At 49.2% G+C, this 17,068-nt stretch overlaps 2 protein-coding genes across 5 annotated transcripts in view; both read right to left on the bottom strand.

Moving 5' to 3' along the window:
• Nucleotides 1-890: 890 nt before the first annotated feature.
• Nucleotides 891-8,106, bottom strand: ART1 (ADP-ribosyltransferase 1). 2 transcript variants are annotated; one of them, XM_075919677.1, is made up of 5 exons: nucleotides 6,701-6,831; nucleotides 5,395-5,472; nucleotides 3,895-4,651; nucleotides 2,643-2,681; nucleotides 891-1,741 (listed from the first exon to the last, which is right to left on the bottom strand). In XM_075919677.1, the coding sequence occupies exons 2-5, from the start codon at nucleotides 5,470-5,472 to the stop codon at nucleotides 1,647-1,649; spliced, it is 969 nt and encodes a 322-aa protein (XP_075775792.1). In that variant the 5' UTR covers nucleotides 6,701-6,831; the 3' UTR covers nucleotides 891-1,646. The 2 variants fall into 2 exon arrangements, with proteins under 2 accessions (XP_075775792.1, XP_075775791.1); XM_075919676.1 differs by lacking the exon at nucleotides 6,701-6,831 and adding an exon at nucleotides 7,953-8,106 and having other exon boundaries at nucleotides 893-1,741.
• A 4,141-nt stretch (nucleotides 8,107-12,247) lies between these two features.
• LOC102452965 (ecto-ADP-ribosyltransferase 5) overlaps nucleotides 12,248-17,068 on the bottom strand; it is a 34,029-nt gene continuing 29,208 nt past the window's right edge. For 2 of the 3 annotated variants that reach the window (XM_006137089.3, XM_075919678.1), the window contains 2 exons: nucleotides 16,216-16,248; nucleotides 13,771-13,918 (listed from right to left, as the gene is read on the bottom strand). In XM_006137089.3, the coding sequence (XP_006137151.2) occupies nucleotides 13,797-13,918; nucleotides 16,216-16,248 (155 nt within the window). In that variant the 3' untranslated portion in view covers nucleotides 13,771-13,796. Of the gene's footprint in view, nucleotides 12,976-13,770; nucleotides 13,919-16,215; nucleotides 16,249-17,068 lie in introns of those variants that run through there. The other variant, XM_075919679.1, reaches the window with a different exon arrangement.

Here is a 17,068-nt window from a genome sequence, read left to right as displayed (position 1 = left end):
CAACTCTCCAGGACTGGATCGACCAGGCGCCATTTGCAGCAAAGGCGTCTGGTCTGGGAGAGTTGGCAGCCCGATCTCAACAGCTGTAAAGGGGAGGTGCCGCTCGGCACCCCCATTCCAAAAATATTTCCAAAGTCACTGGCGGGGGGAGGGAGGAGACAGGACCCTTCAGTTAACTTACAAGTGGCAAAGCCTGCCCCAGCGATGAGCAAACACCGAACCTGTGAACGAGCCGTTTGCGTGGGAATGGAGCCATGTCACAGGCATGTGCCGACCCCAGGTGTGTGCTGCCAGTTTCTGAATTTACTGTGTTAGTCGCAGGACCTTAGTTGAAAGTCTGGCTTAGAAGTATTTCATTAGAGTGTTGCTTAAAGGTTATAAAAATCACACTCAAAAACCTCCTCCAGCCCCCAGCTGATGTGGGGCTCAGGGTACTAGTTTACTAGCACCGCCTGCGGCCCCATCGATCCAAACGATGGCCGTGAATAGGAGTGACTCCATGTCAAGGCTGTCCCCCACTCTGGCATGACAAATGCAGAAGTGTGGGCCTGCAAAAGCACCCCAAAACCTTATCTTTACAGGCTTTGGTACAAAAGCTTCCCCCCAAAATCCTAATACTCAGATTTTGGAGCATATCCGCTGCCACCACCCAAGTATTCCAAGAAAAAAACCCTGGAAGAGATCACTTGGAAACCTCCTCCCTAAAACCACAGGGATACCTCAAGCTCTTTTCCCCCAAAGAGCTTGAAAAAGAAAAGAGAAAATAAGCTGCAGTCTGTGGTAGCTACCCCATAGTCAGAGGCCGGCAGACACTCACAGACAGATTTTCCAGGACACAGAAATGAACCAATACCAGGTTAATTAGAAAAAGAAAACAAACATTTATTATCAAAACAATACTACAGTTGCAAGCATAGTGACTAGATGAAAAGGAGCCCCCAATTAATCTAGATACTCAGGGAGACCCCTTGGGCTCAAGACTTTAAGTACAAAGGAAAAAAATACACTTTGAACAGCTCAGACATCAATTCCAAATTCCCAAACCAGAAAACAATAAAACCTGATGGGCTAACTAAGCTTTGCCCTACTTGCATATTGTGAGGAGACTTTTCTTGGAGAGAGAGACGGCCTCCCATCTCCCTGTTACCTAGAAGAAACTGCGCTGACTCGGACAAAGGAGGGAAAGTTAAAAATTTCTTTGTCCCAGTTTGAAATCCCTACTTGCATTGTTATTGGCTGATCAGATACCTGGCTAGAGACAGGAGCCACAGTTAACCCTTTAGCCACCAGGCACTGGACCTCACTCACGGTTATGACACTCCACTGGTGTCATGGCGAAGGGTTACTATAGAAAATAAAGTATAATGGCCTAATCCAAAGCCTGCCAAGGCAGATGGGCCTTATCTCACATCTACATCACGTGCTGATCGCTGCGCTGGGGGAGTTCACCCCCGTCAATTTTGAGCAGGCAACCACTCAACCTAATTTAGCTCTGAGCCTTTAACGTTTCATTCCTTCCCCACTTGTCTGAGGCCTGAAGCACCAGCCGATGGGCTCCGGGGTTTTGTTCTTCTTCCTGTCCTTTCCCTTGAAGCAGTGTCTACAGAGATTTAACAGAAGCCCAGGGAGCAAGAGCAAGTAGGATGTCAAAGGAAGCCAGGTGCTCCCAACGCACTGGCCACCAGAAGGACTCCACCGAGGAGGTACAGGTGCTGTGGGCCGGAGGAGAAACTGCTCATTCCTGCAGAGGCCGAGAAAGAGGGAAAAACAGTTTAAGTAGGGAAGGTAAGGGGAGGGGATTCATCGGTAAAATCATGACTGGTGCGGAGAAAACGAATAAGGAAGAATTATTTACTTGTTCCCATTACACAAGAACTAGGGGTCACCAAATGAAATGACTAGGTAGCAGGTTTAAAACAAACAAAAGTTTAAATTTTTCTTCATGCAACACACAGTCAATCTGTGGAACTCCTTGCTAGAGGTCATTGTGAAGACCAGGACTTTAACAGGGTTCAAAAAAGAACTAGATAAATTCATGGAGGTTAGGTCCATCAATAATTATTAGCCAGGATGGGCATGAATGGTGTCCTTAGCCTCTGTTTGCCAGGCTGGGAATGGGTGACAGATTCCCTTTTCTGTTCACTCCTTCTAGGGCATGGGTTCCCAAACTGGGGGGGGGGGCATGAAGAAATTCCAGGGGGGCATGAAGAAATTCCAGGGGGGGCACGAGGCGACACAGCCCCCCGTCAATCCCTCCTCAAGAAAGAGCCTGGTCCGTCTGTCTGCTTGGGCATCTGCTGGAATATGCGCAACTCAGGCTGGGCCAGACTTAAAAATGGCTGCCTTAAAAGGGCAATCTTTTTTTTTTTTTGCTCAACAAGTTTTGCTGCTATTTTTGTGTGTGTGTGTGTGTGAGGGTTTCTCAAAAATAAAAAAGGGGGCGTGATGACAAAAAGTTTGGGAACCACTGCTCTAGGGAATCTGGCATTGGCCATTGTTGGGAGACAGGAGACTGGGCTAGATGGACCTTTGGTCTGACCTACTACAGCTATTTTTATGTCTCAGAGTATGTGTGTGGGATACTGGGGTGTTATCTCTTTGCTGTCTCCCTAGAAGAATCCGATTAGCTTCCAGGTTCTTACCAGAGTTGAAAACGCATCTTCGGGTCTTACATCTTTTCTCTGCCAAAGAAACCAACAACATTTCCATAACAAGAACCAAGCAGCCCACTATGCCACTTTCACCCCCGTCTCTTTGCAAGGCCAGGTTACTCAGATATCGGGGCCGCATGCGGGAATGGAGCCAGGCCACTGACATCCAGAGGGCCACAGAGGAGCAGGACTGGGTGGTCAACCAGCGGCAGTCAGGAAAGGAAGGGACCATTCTACTGGGGGCAGGCCCCTTTCCCCTCCGTACTGGGCACAGCAGTGTGGGGAGCTGTTTCACAGGGAGGCCTTTGGTTTTGCCAGGGTTACCTGGGCCCTGCCCCTCTCTGCTTGGCTGCAGAGCTCCCGCCACCTGGGTGGCATGGTGGAAGATGCTGTTTCCATCCCTTGCTCTGGGCCGTCACTTCACCGTTCTCCTGGAGTGCCGCAGGAGGTACGAAATCAGGACCCACAAGGTGATGGGGGTCTGGGAATTTCTCGTCCAAGACGTACATTATTATCTGACGCCCCAGCCAAGATCAGGGCCCCCTGGGGTTGGGCTGGGCTCAGAGGCGTCCCTGGGCTCAGAGGCGTCCCTGGGGTTGGGCTGGGCTCAGAGCAGTAGGCCAGGAGAGGGAGAAAGGAATTGCTCATCCCTTAGTACAGGCAGGGAGCGGCTCAGAGAGAGACACTCGCTTCCCCAGGGATGTCCAGGACATGAGCTCAAGTCTTCAGAGTCCTGCTCAGGACCTTGCCTGCCAGCCTCTCCGTCCCTACCTCAGCTCCAGGCTGGGACACCAAGGCTCTGGAATAGGACCACCCCCAATCAGTGATCTCGGAGGCAGCTGCCCCCCAGTGCCTCCCGCCAGCTGGTGGCTAGAACGGGGCATGGGAAGGGGGTCAGCCAGGCATCTGATCACATCCCCCCACTCACAGGCGCCTCCAGGGCTTCGTTCTCCCTGCTCAGAAGCAAAACGGAGCCCGCAGCATCCTGCATGAGGCCCAGTCACAGAACCAGAGCTGGCCTGGCCCTGGAGGTCAGGGCTGGAGAGCTGGCCCTGTTTCCACCCTCAGACTTGTCTCTGACCCTCCTTCCCCAGACTGGACCCCCAGCTCCAAACAGCTCTGACGCCGAGGCAGCCTGGGGCGTCCCCTTGGGCCAAGCGTCCCCCGTGGTTCTCGGTGCCCTGCAGGCCGGAGGGAAGCTCAGAAGAGGCCACCAGGAGCTCTCCCTGGGAGCAGACATTACCTTTCACATACTCGCAGTTGTGGTTGCTGGAGCTTTCCAGGGACTGCAGCTGGATCATGGTCCTGCCCTGAGCCTGGGTGAAGTTGGTGACCTTGAATTTCTCGAAGGGGGGGATCAGCACTTCGTCCTCGTCGGGGAAGAAGGAGAAGTTCTTGATGTTGGCCCCGAAGCAGGTCTTGATGGAGAAGAAGGTGTCCTGCCCGAACCGCAGGGCGCTCTCGTTCTTCAGCGACGTGGAGGTGAAGTGGCCGAACCGGACGGGCTTGCGGATTTCGGCTTTGAAGCGGATGCCCCGGACGCCGCGGTACACCTGGTGGCACCGCGCGGGCTCGGCGGCCTTCAGGACGTGAAGGGCTCTGGTCAGGAGGAAGTGCAGGGTCTTGAAGTTGAAGTGGCTGAGGTAGGAGTCCCGGGTGCGGCCGGCCTCCCTCACGGCGGCGTTGAACTCCTGGTGAAGGGGCTGCATGTGCAGGGGCCCCTGGCTGCTGTAGGCCAAGACGGCCATGGCGTACTCGGGCTTGAAGTTCTGCGGCACGTTGCTAGTGTCCTTCCTCTCCTTCCAGTAGGAGGCTGCCTCCAGCCAGGTCTCGGCGTAGTTCTCATTGCTGGCGAACTCGGTGCGGTTCAGCTCCCCCAGCTCAGCCTCCATCATGCCGGCGCAGTCCTTGTACTGGTCGTCGAAGGCCCTGGGGGCCAAGTCCAGCACGGCCTCTGTGACGGGGAAGAGGTCTCTCTTGCCGAGGGGGAATCCCTGGCCCTGCAGGCAGAGGGAGAACACGGTGATGGAGCCGGACATAGATGGCGGAGCAGGCCTTAGCTAGGCTCCAGGGACAGCAAGAGCCAAATGGCAGAGCTAAGGCACGAGGGGTAGGATGGTCCAGAGGTTAGGCTGGGATGATACTTACTCTGCCACCGACTTCCTGTATGACCTTGGTCAAGTCCCTTGATCTGCCTTGGCCTCAGGTACAAAGGGCGTATAGCTCTGCCCTGTTTGCCAGGGGTGTGCATGGGTCAGAAGCTCCGGAGGTGTCAATCCGCCAAGAATTAATGGAGCTAAGCTGATTTACAGCAGCTGGGGATCTAGCCTATAGACTCTGCCCTTCTGGCACCAGCCAGTGTGTCCTGCCTCCTGCCACATGGGTCCCAAGGGAACACTGCAGAAAGATCCCGCTGGTTCGGCTCACCCCATGCAGGAGCTGGTCGGAGCAGAACTCCTACGGCTGGGCCATTTCTACCCACACACCAGCTAAACCTCAGATGAATGAACTTGGGGATAAAACCACTGGATGCCAACAGAGCCTTATCTAGACTATGATTCCTATTGGTTCAGCTGATTCAGAGCCGGCTTATAGGGGCCGAGCTCAGATCCCCATAACCAATACCCCTAAGCCTCATTCATCCCAATGGAGTGTTAATGTTGAACCCTACTGATGATGTCATCGTTAAGTGTTTTTACTGCTGCTTGTTTTTAGCAGAACCTCCTCCGCCCCCCGTGTGTACCTGTTGGCTTTCCATGAAGACCCCAACCACCAAGAGGACAAAAACTGGTCTGAGATGCTCCATCGTCGCCATCCACATCTGGAAGAATATAAACACACTCAGGCCTCAGTATTTAGGCTGATCAGTACTTGATTTATTCATACCTAGCTCTAGTCTGTTAAAGAGACAGAGCACCTGGGAGATGGTGGGAAGACAGGACGTCTGTCTGTCTGTCAAGGCCATTGTTTTCCCCCACAGACTACAGATTTCTGGCCCTTTTTACAGGGACACTTGAGCATTCTAAAATCCATTACCATGAGCCCCCTAGCATGGTGGCAGCTTCCATGTGCTAGGGCAGTGGTTCCCAAACTTTTCAACTGGAGCTTTTCAACCCACCCCCACCCACCAAAAAAAGCAGCAAGACTTGCTGAGCAAAAAAAAAAAAAAAAAAAAAGGAACTGACCGGGGCCAAAAAACAAAAATAGCAGCAAAACTTGTTGAGCAAAAAGGTTGCCCTTTTAAGAGCAGGCATTGCCCTTTTAAGGTGACCATTTTGAAGCCCGAGCAGAAAACTCACGTGGAAGCTCGAGCCAGGAAAAACGGAAAATACCAGACATTACACATGATATTTTCTGAATTTTTTACCGGATGGATAGGGCTCTTTCATGGGAGGGGGATTGACTGAGGGGGACTGGGGGGGACTCCCCCCCCCCCCCGGAATTTCATCATGTCGCCCCCCAGAGGGGCGCTTCCCCCAGTTTGGAAACCTATGAGCTAGGGGCTGCACACAGACACCCAGCCACAGAGAGTCACTGCCCTCTTGGATTTCCAGTATAAAGAGACAAGGCCAGGGGAGTGGAAGTATTTTCATCTTCAACTACACTCAGAGAAAGGCCATGTGAAAATCCCACATGAAGCCTCCTTCCCCACATGCCTTAGCCTGGGGCCTACAGTGGCTGTCAGCCCTGCTGGCCTTCAGTAGCAGTACCAGCGGCTCTGAGAACTTTCCGCTGCCTTCATCCCTCGACAAGGGGATTAGCCTAGTTCAGTGGCTCTCAGCCTTCCCAGACTGCTGTCCCCCTTTTGGGAGTCCGGTTTGGCTGGGGTAACCCAAATTTCACCTCACTTAAAAGCGTCTCGCTTGCCAGATCAGACCTAAAAGTACAGGTGTCCCAGCAGACGGTTACTGAAATATGGCCGATTTTCTCATTTTTGCCATCGAGTTACAAATTAAACCAACTGGATTCGAACGATTACATGTCAGTGGATCACCTAGAGAGCAGTATATATAAATCGTTGTCTGTATGAAATTTTGGGGTGTACTGACCTTGTTAGAGCTTTTTATGTAGCCTGTCGTAACAGTAGGCAAATCTCTAGAGGAGCTGATGTATCCCCTGGACCTTGGCGTATCCCGGGGGACACGTCCTCTGGCTGAGACTTTCCAGACTAGAGGACCCTTTCAGTCCCTTCTAGCGCTGTGGTTCTATGATTTTAAGATATAGTGACTCACTGGGGGAAAGGACTAGGAGCATAAACCATATTTGCTTAGCTACGCCTCCTTCCTTTTGTTTGTTTTAAACCCGCCGCCTGTTCATTTCATTGGTTATGGGAAGGAGTAAATCACACTGCACTATTCACTCTCTCCACACCAGTCATGATTTTATAAACCTACAGCATATCTAGGGCCCTATCCAATTCATGGCCATGAAAAACATATCACAGACTGAAATCTGGTGTCCTACCATGAAATTGGGTCTTTTATGTACTTTTACTTTATACTACACAGATCTCACAGGGGACACCCATGTTTCTCACACTGGGGGTCCTGATCCAAAAGGGAATGGTGGGTCATAAGGTTATTTTAGGGGTGTCATGGTATTGTGCCCCTTACTTCTGCGCCGCTTTCAGAGCTGGGTGGCTGGAGAGCAGTGGCTGTAAGTAAGGGTAGGCCCCCCGACAATAACTCTCTGACCCCTCCACAAATTGTTTTTTGGGTCAGGACCCTTACAGTTACACCACCGTGCCATCTGAGATTTAAATCGCTGCCATCATCACGGAATTTAGGATGTTTGAAATCCCTGGCCATGAAATTGACCAAAACGGACTGTGAATTTGGTAGAGCCCTAATCCTATCCCCCCCTCGGTTGTCTCTTTTGCAAGCTGAAAAGCCCCAGGCTTTTAAATCTCTCCTTGTGGGGAGAGTCAGCAAGTTGATACACAAATATTCAACTTGTGGATAGCGACAGAGGCAGCGGCCGCACGTTCGGAGGGACTCTCAGGAGAGCTGAAAACCCTCGTCCCTCTACACTCCCTTGTGACACTAAATAGCACCCGGCAGGTACGGAACAGAGGGCAGTGTGTTCAGAGCAATCCACAGATGGATTCCTGTCTTAGCTGGCCCGGGAAAGACTTAGAACCATTTCTTGGACAAAGCGGCGTCATAAAATTCAAGCCCTGATTTCACACGCCCCCTCCCTGGCCATTAAAAAAGTCACTTTTGGCTGGACGCTGCCGTCTGCTGCGGTTACTGAAATTGACAAGCTTTCTCCGGCTGAGCTGGAAGAAGTGAGAACTTTTACCTGGGTTCTTCTTGCCCCAGAGGCAGGTGGGGAATGGCTGGGGCGTCTCTGCTTCCCCTAGCTCCTGTGGCGTGGCGGCTGCTCTCTGCTCTGGGCCTTGTGGACATGACAGCTGAGAAGCAGCTGCTATTTCTTTTTATGGCAAATGCCTTCACCCAGGTCTGGAGCTGATCCATTTGTTGTGCTTGGCTATTTATAGCCCGGCTTCGCATGGCCCTCAGGAATAAGTCTTTCACTGAGCTGTGAAAATGCCCCTGGCCACCCCCTTGCACCAACTGAGTAGCCAACATGTAATATTTTAGTATGGATACAAGAATATAAATAGGATGTACAATGACTAGCTGAGAAGTTCTGAATGCTTCTGTTTCACCCAGTGTCTCATGATTAGACAATGTTTGCTGTCAGGTCTTGCTTCCTGTTAACTTTACAAATGACGTTGTACCTCTTGTCTCCATCACCAACTAAGCTGAGCAAGGTTCCTTTTTCGTACTTCCTTCAGTAACTGTAGAATCCCTTCTAAATGGGAAACTTGCCTGGAATGTTCTGCAAAACTGCCTGGCGTGAGTGGAGGAAGTGTGTGCATGTGAATAAATTAGCAAAATTGACAGACCCCCAGGAGACAGGCGGCCTCCAAGAAAGTGACACAAACAGGCGATAACAGTGGGAACCCTGACAATCGCCATCAGCGGATAACCATGGAACACCCGGGGATTAACACCAGTGAAGGATGGATGATTGTAGCATGCCACTGTAATACCTGTAGACTCCAATAGGAACTTACATGTATAAAATGGGGGAGGGGATGTTAGCCATTAGACCAGGGGTAGGCAATAGTTTTTGTAGTGGGCCCCCCCACTACAAAAAGGATGTGGCCGCATTGGAAAGGGTCCAGCGGAGGGCAACCAAAATGATGAGGGGGCTGGAGCACATGACCTACGAGGAGAGGCTGAGGGACTTGGGTCTGTTTAGTCTGCAGAAGCGAAGAGTGAGGGGGGATTTGATAGCAGCCTTCAACTTCCTGAAGGGAGGTTCCAAAGAGGATGGAGAGAGGCTGTTCTCAGTGGTGACAGATGGCAGAACAAGGAGCAATGGCCTCAAGTTGTGGTGGGAGAGGTCCAGGTTGGATATTAGGAAAAACTATTTCCCTAGGAGGGTGGGGAAGCACTGGGATGGGTTCCCTAGGGAAGTAGTGGAGTCTCCATCCCTAGAGGTGTTTAAGTCTCGGCTTGACAAAGCCCTGGCCGGGTTGATTTAGTTGGGATTGGTCCTGCCTAGAGCAGGAGGCTGGACTTGACGACCTTCTGAGGTCTCTTCCAGCTCTATGGTTCTATGATTTTGCTGGAGGCCACTTGGGATATTTTTGAATTGGCCCTGGGTGGCACAGGAAGGGGCGGGGCATCAAGCAGAAAGGGTGGGGCACCAAGCGGAAGGGGTGGAGCCAAGATACTTCTGCGTTCCCCACCCCCAGACAATGATTGGTCTGAGGGAGAGGGAGTGCCTTTGCCCTCCCACGTTTCCCCTAGGTGCCCATGCCCCTGGCATTGGAGGAGACTTTCTGTGCTCCCCTGCCCCATGGCCGATCAGGGCCTAGGGGTGGGGGAGTGCACAAAGCCTTCTCCCGCCCTGCAAGGAGCACAGGGCGGGGGCAGAGTGGAGGAGGTTTTGCATGCTCCCCCGCCCCCCAGGCCCTAATTGGCCTGGGAGTGGGGGAGAGGCAGGGACTCCGTGGGCCAGATCCGGCCAGTGGAGGCCCTTTTGCCCACCCCTGCATTAGACTCTTGGTTTGGAGCTGCAAGCCGAGCCTCAGAAGAGCCTCAAATCACCATTGACAGACCCCGGCTCCTCACTCAGTCAATCTTACCTGGGGAGTAAGACTGACTTGAGCCAGGACAGAGTGGTAACTAGACACCGTCTGCGGGATGTGTGTGTGTGTGTGTGTGTGTGTGTGTGTTGCTTTTCACATTGTAAACATGGCATATGGCCTTTTCCCCTGGAAATGGCCCCATGTGCTGCTTACAAGCATAACAACATGTGCTCTAAGGGCCTTTCGAATTCCCAACCGCATGGCTTAGCCAGGAGATGAGCGACAGGCAGCCCCAGCTATCTCCATGAATTGGGCGGGGGGCAGCCCTCTCTTGTGCTAGGGAAGAGAGAAAATGCACCCCGCCTCCCCATTGCCACAACTGGATAATGCTACAAGGGATCCCCCATGCCAGTCGCTTGCATGTGTGTTACGGCAGCACAGACACATTGCAGGCCTGGGGTAAGAACATTCCCGGGGTCTTCATTGTGTCCAAGAATTCAAGGCCAGAAGGGATTGTTAGCTGATAAATGTTCTACTCCACCCAGAACATCATCTGGGATGGATACACCTACCTGCTTCATTCCAAATAAGCGTAATTGACTAATTGAATAGACAATGCATTTTTGCACAATGCTCAAAGGCCGTTGCTACACTTCAAAGGTGAAAGCGCCGAAGCCCAGGATCAGCTGGGGGCTCCCCCACTGACCCCAGACTCCATGCAGCGTGGCCGCTTTGAAATGCGCAAGGAGCCTCACGCCGTACTTCCTGAGGCATTCAAAGTGGCAGTGCCACATGGAGCAGCTGATCCTGGCCTCTGATAGAGGCAGCAAGGTGGGGGAGGGAGCGACTAGTCGACTATCTTGTTGACTACTAATCAACTAGTCCTTCACATCCCTAATTCCAAACACAGATCCGAAATAGCTACTGAATATTTGTCTTTTTAACCTCATCTACCATCTACAGCTAGCCTATTCTCAGGTTCCTTTTATTCCTAATATAGTTAAGAAATGCCTTCTTATTATCTTTAACTCTCCTGGCCATTGATAGTGCACTGATTTCTTTAGCTTCCCTTATCAGTCACCTACATTTTTAAAGTTTTCTTTCTTTCTTTCTTTCTTTCTTTCTTTCTTTCTTTCTTTCTTTCTTTCTTTCTTTCTTTCTTTCTTTCTTTCTTTCTTTCTTTCTTTCTTTCTTTCTTTCTTTCTTTCTTTCTTTCTTTCTTTCTTTCTCACCTTTAAATCAGGATGGTTTCTTGTCCAGCATAACTTTTTTTGTCATGTGTGGGTTTCTGGGGTATCTTTTAGAATATCTTTAAAAATGCCCAGTTTTTATCAACATTTCCCACTTTGGATTCATGTTTATTATGCCAGCAATGGCCTTAAACTTGAGAAAACTGGTCCTTCAAAAGTTGCAAATGTAGAGATGACTAGTAAGTGTCATATTCTGTTTGCACAGTGTAACTGCAACCAGATCATAATCACTGATACCTAGGCAACAGCTATTTTTTAGGGCAACAATTAACTCTTCTTGGCCAGAATGAGATCCAGTATTGAGTTACTAGTGCTGGGCACAGGGTTTTATGTGTTAAAAAATCATTATCTATTATTTTTAGCAGTTCCAAATTCTATATTAGACATGATAAATCAATCCCCACTATATCAATCACTGCTCCGTTGATCCGGCCCATAGGGAAGACATGCCCTGAGCCTGTGTATTCCTTCTTGCATGTCTCATCTCACATCCTCGAGGCGACTGTGTGCACATTCCCAGCTGCATTCTGGCGATCTGCTGGAGGCTTTCTGCTGTAGATTTTCCTTGTTTTAGAATTAGTAAGTGCAGGACACAATATGCCCAGGGTCTGTGTAGACCTGAATGGTTCCAGGGCCTCTGCACAGGGGGAAACTTCACCCATAAAGCACATTCCTAGACCTGCCTTCACATGGCCAGACAAAAAGAGGCAGATTCTAAACAGACCACAGCCAGCTGTGAGCTGTTTGGGTCGTGTAATAAAAAACCAGAGTGTCATTTAGAGACACTTAACAGACTGCTTCCTACGGCACATTTTATAAAATTTTGTAACTGGTCAAATTGAAGGGGGGGGGGGGGGGGCGTAGAATGGACCATGAACTGAATTATACCATTCAGCCACTAGATGGTGCCATATGAGACTAGCCCGCCTTGGCCGTGCATTAAAGTCGCTTAAAGGGGACATGTCTCATCTATTGCTGAGTGTAATGGAAGCTCTTAGGCTATTCCAACCCTGATACCTGGTCTGGTAGTAGCTGCCCTATTCAAGGAGTACACAGCACAGCATGCAGTAAAGGATCCCACTTGCATTTTTTTTATACGAGAACTACAGGGCGTCCATATACATTGGTTCCACACTAACATCGTTGACGCTTGCAGGAACTAATGCGTTATAAGTCCTCCCAGACCCTGCTCTTAAGTTGCATAACACCCCCTTCCCCCATTTGCGCAAATGGAAGTCAGCAGCAGGAAAGAAATTCCCCCTTTGAAGTTGTTTTGCTAGACGTGCAAGTGTTTTGGAACGTATCCTAGACTTATAGCCAGGGCAGCCTGGAGCAGATTTAGCTGGTGTTGCTCAGGTCCTGAACTCAGTTCATATTTTGTTTAAATAAAAGGAAAATGTCCATGCTTTATTGAAATGATTGTGTTTTTAAAAAATACAGTGTGGTTTTATGAAATTAATTTTAGTACAGTAAAAGAATTTAAATGGGAATTCCATCAAGTCTATTTTTTTCTTCAACCCTATAAACTTGCATCGTTTACTATGTTTTAACAAAAAGGGCTATAGGCAATTTGGTTTGCAATAACTACCTTCTAATTTTCAAACTGTAAGCATTGCTTTAGCTGTGCCAGAACACAGCACTACTTCAAATGTCTCTGTTTTCTCTCTTTTCTGTAAGGTTTATTGAGAAGGAATGGTTCATCCTATTTTTCTGGCTCATCTTGGTTCAGTCTTTCAGCATTCCCTCAGGTGTGGATATTTTGAGGACTGTATTTACTTTGGTGATTCTGTCTGTTTTCTCTTTGGTTTTATGAGCAGCAATCCCATTCTAGGCACATCCCATCTGCCTCGCACAACCCTACCCTGATATTGCTTTAAGTTATGATCAGAAGAAGCCGCAAATCGAATTTGGTTGCCCTAGCTCAGGGGATGAGACCGTTTTGTTTTAGAAAAGAATCCTTTCCTGCTCCCTAAAAGAAAACAAAAAGGTTAAAAATTTCCATTAGCTCAGTGTTACACTCAGACACTCCGGTGCATCTTCAGGTTCCCTTAATGCTCCACACCTTACAGCAGTGAGTTTTTTACTGCAGTGCAGATCTATCCTCAGAGCACTAAGCTATAGGTAGTATGTGTGTGTGTCTCCTTGAGCTGTAACTTATACCCGCAACTATAGTGTAGACAGGGGCGGATATAGGGCAGGGCCCCATGCTTCAGAAAGCCCCGCGCATGCGCAGTGGCAAAGGGGGGCCCCTGCGGAATTAAGCTGCCCAGGGCCCCGCAAAACTGTCATCTGCCCCTGAGTGTAGATGTACCCTTAGGGACTTACCTGAGCTCACTCAAGAAGTCTGTGATGGAATCAAGAATTAAATCAAAGTAAGAAAGAACAAGATTCTTTTAACAGAATTTTTGGAGTGTTGCATATACCTAAAACTCTGATCTTAATGATTTTTTAAAAATCCTGTGTTATTAAAATGGTAGGTGGGTTGTGTCCATGAAAGCGCATGATACCATCGACATGTTTTCTTAGTCTCTAATGTGCTGCAGGACTATTAGTTGTTTTTTAAAATGTTTAAACGTTAAGATCTGCATCCTAATTTATTTCTTAAGGAAGCTGCTGAAAGTAGGACTACTACTGACTTTTAAAAGTATCGCTGGCACGCAGACCGGTAAATAGAAGGGAATAAGTTAAATCTCGGCACATCTGAAAGGTTGCTGACCCCTGTCCTAGCTCTTGATCAAACAGACAGACACACAGACAAACGCTGTACAATATCTAGTAGATTTTATTTCTTTAAAAAATGGAGATGAGTTTGAAACTGGCGAAGAGTTTCTGAGCTGCAACGTGGAGCAGGACAATTCCACCCAACAGTACTGGGCTCATGTCGCTGGACACCCTGAAACTTCTTCCTGCAACTAAGGAAAGAAAAGCCAGGAACTAGAGCCTTGAATAAGGGGAATGGTACAGTGCATAAACCCACGCGGATGGGGTTAATCACTGGATGCTAAGGACCCTCAGCACCGCTAAACACCAGGCTGCTTCTTCATCCAGGTGCTGCTAATCTTATCAAGCGTGAGCAAATCGCAGAAATGTGGGGCTGAGAGGGACCTCACAGCACCCCCCATCTCCCTTCTCTAAGCCTCCCACACTCCACAACCTACTGGCCTGACTTCTGCACCCACCATATCTCCACACCTCTTGCCCTGAGACCTCCCCACGCCCCCAACACCTTATCCTGAGCTCTCCCTCCAAACTCCAGCCCCTTGCCCCGACTCCCTCACATACCATCCTACATTTGAATTTCTTACAGGTCCTGTCACATCACAACCCTGTTAGAGGGCTGCCTTGTCCCTTCACCCTCCCACTTCCCTGGTCCTTCCCACGCAAGGAGAGAGAACAGCAACATCTTAAGTCTGGAGATGCAAACAATTCAATGTGTATTGGGGTTCTCTTCCAGCAAGCACGAATCCTGTTTCCTCCCTTCCTTTTTCCTTTGTTTTTTTTCCCACCCCCCTCCTGTTTGTCTCTAATATCTATAGTACCGGTTGAACCTCTATGGTCCAACATCCTCAGGACCTGACCAATTCCGAACGAGAGAATTTTCCGGACCACAGGAGGTCAGTATTGTCTAGCATTACCAACACTTCCACTACTTACTGGGCTGATAGAGGACATCGAGGGGTAAATTAGAGCTAAATCACAGCACAGAACTCTGAGAGCCAGGGCTGGAGGCTGTAAACAAACTTTCTGGAACTGTGGAAAACTAGGGCACACCCATGAAAAGAGGACATCCGGCTCACTCAAATCATGCCGGACCACGGATGTTCCTGGATGAGAGAATTCTGGACTAGAGAGGTTCAACCTGTCATATTGTCAGGTATATCTTAACTATTCATTCTACTGAAATGTAACTAACCGATCCTAACATGTTGTAACAGGATCATCTAACTAATTATATCCCACCATCTTAATTGATTTGCACCCAGCAAAATTAATTAGACAGGAGCCAGAGACAATCGAAGAACCAGACAGAGACCATACAGATAAACAATAGAGAGAGAATGACAAAACAATAAAGAAATGTGGATTTCAGATTTCACAACCCCAACTATTGATAAGTAGGTGCTTGCCAGACAGACACCTAAGGGTTTCCCAACCTATGGATCAGGACAAAAGGGTCGCCAAGTGTCTCTCCAGGTGGCTCTGTCCTCCCTCCTCCCCCTGTTTTTGAATTGCTGTGGGTCACCAAGTCTTCCTGAATTGTCAAAATGGGTCCCCATCTGGAAAAGGGTGGGAACTGCTAGGCTCTTCCCTTTATCTGGAGGCCATAGATTGGATGGCCTTTCGAACAGCCCCACATGACTGGAATGTGCCTTACTTCAATATGCTTAAGCAAAAGCCTTAGCTTAAAAGAACAAGGCCCCGGACAGACAGACTGTGGTATTAACTCTTTGGTCTTATTCCCCTGCAATTACTAAAATGGTAGGAATACACCTAAATCCTTGGGCTATGTCTAGACTGGCATGATTTTCCGGAAATGCTTTTAACGGAAAAGTTTTCCGTTAAAAGCATTTTCATAAAAGAGCGTCTAGATTGGCACGGATGCTTTTCCGCAAAAGTACTTTTTGCGGAAAAGCATCCGTGGACAATCTAGACGCGCTTTTCCGCAAAAAAGCTTCGATCGCCATTTTCGCGATCGGGGCTTTTTTGCGAAAAACAAATCTCTGCTGTCTACACTGGCCCTTTTGCGCAAAAGTTTTTCGGAAAAAGACTTCTGCCCGAACGGGAGCAGCATAGTATTTCCGCAAAAACTCTGACAATCTTACATGAGATTGTCAGTGCTTTTGTGGAAATTCAAGCGGCCAGTGTAGACAGTTGGCAAGTTTTTCCGGAAAAGCGGCTGATTTTCCGGAAAAACTGGCCAGTCTAGACACAGCCTTAAAGTATAGGCCTTCATAGGCAGGCCTGATATCTGTGTCCTATCAAACCCTCCCAACCTACCGCCCTAAGCCAACCCCCACCCCAACAGTACCTGTAAGAAATGGAAGTTACTTTCACCCCTGGGGGTTTCTAAACAGTTGATCATTTTTGTTGCTCTCCTCTCATATTCAATGTGACCCACTGTCAGATGGGTCAGCTGAGATATCAGACTAAAAGCATCCGGCCCATCCCTGGGAGGCCCAGAGATTGGAATGGAAAGGAGCTTTTTTACCTGTGTTGTCCAGGCATTCTTGGGACTTCTCTCCTACAACACAAACAAAGACGTTCATGGAACCGCTGTCTCCTCCGGGGGAGAATTTTCCCAGACTGGCGTGGACGAAGGTCAGCTTTGTCCCTTAGTGTGAACTGCTTCAAGCTCACACGACAGCCAGCAGGACCCAGCTGGGGTATGTTTGCACATAGGGCTAAAGTTCTAAAGGTGCTGAGGGTATGTCTACACTACCCCGCTAGTTCGAACTAGCGGGGTAATGTATGCATACCGCACTTGCTAATGAAGCCCGGGATTTGAATTTCCCGGGCTTCATTAGCATAAGCGGGGAGCCGCCATTTTTAAATCCCCGCTGCTTCGAACCCCGTGTAGCGCGGCTACACGGGGCTCGAACTAGGTAGTTCGGACTAGGGTGCCTATTCCGAACTACCGGTACACCTCGTTTCACGAGGAGTACCGGTAGTTCGGAATAGGACCCTAGTCCGAACTACCTAGTTCGAGCCCCGTGTAGCCGCGCTACACGGGGTTCGAAGCAGCGGGGATTTAAAAATGGCGGCTCCCCGCTTATGCTAATGAAGCCCGGAAAATTCAAATCCCGGGCTTCATTAGCAAGTGCGGTATGCATACATTACCCCGCTAGTTCGAACTAGCGGGGTAGTGTAGACATACCCTGTGATATCTACAAATGTAGTTATATATCTTGTGCGCACTTGAAAATCCCACAAGGTGCTTAGCTGCATTTTTAGGCACCTGAAAATTTGATTCTTATGCCTGAAACCAGCTCACAATAGGTGCTAGGTCTAGAGGGGATTCTAGAGGGGTTTCAGAGGGGCTGTCGGGCTTGGCAGTGGGACCC

This window comes from Pelodiscus sinensis, chromosome 1 (assembly GCF_049634645.1).
Source record: "Pelodiscus sinensis isolate JC-2024 chromosome 1, ASM4963464v1, whole genome shotgun sequence".
Classification (NCBI taxonomy): Eukaryota; Metazoa; Chordata; order Testudines; family Trionychidae; genus Pelodiscus; species Pelodiscus sinensis.
This window is presented reverse-complemented; position numbering and strand designations above follow the sequence as displayed.

Coding starts and splice junctions, on each gene's coding strand:
- ART1 (XM_075919676.1), bottom strand. CDS start 5,472: ATGTGGATGGCGACGATGGAGCATCTCAGACCAGTTTTTGTCCTCTTG. Junction 4,652..5,394: donor TCTTCATGGAAAGCCAACAG/GTACACACGGGG, acceptor CTCTGCCTGCAG/GGCCAGGGATTCCCCCTCGG. Junction 2,682..3,894: donor CAACTGCGAGTATGTGAAAG/GTAATGTCTGCT, acceptor TTTCTTTGGCAG/AGAAAAGATGTAAGACCCGA.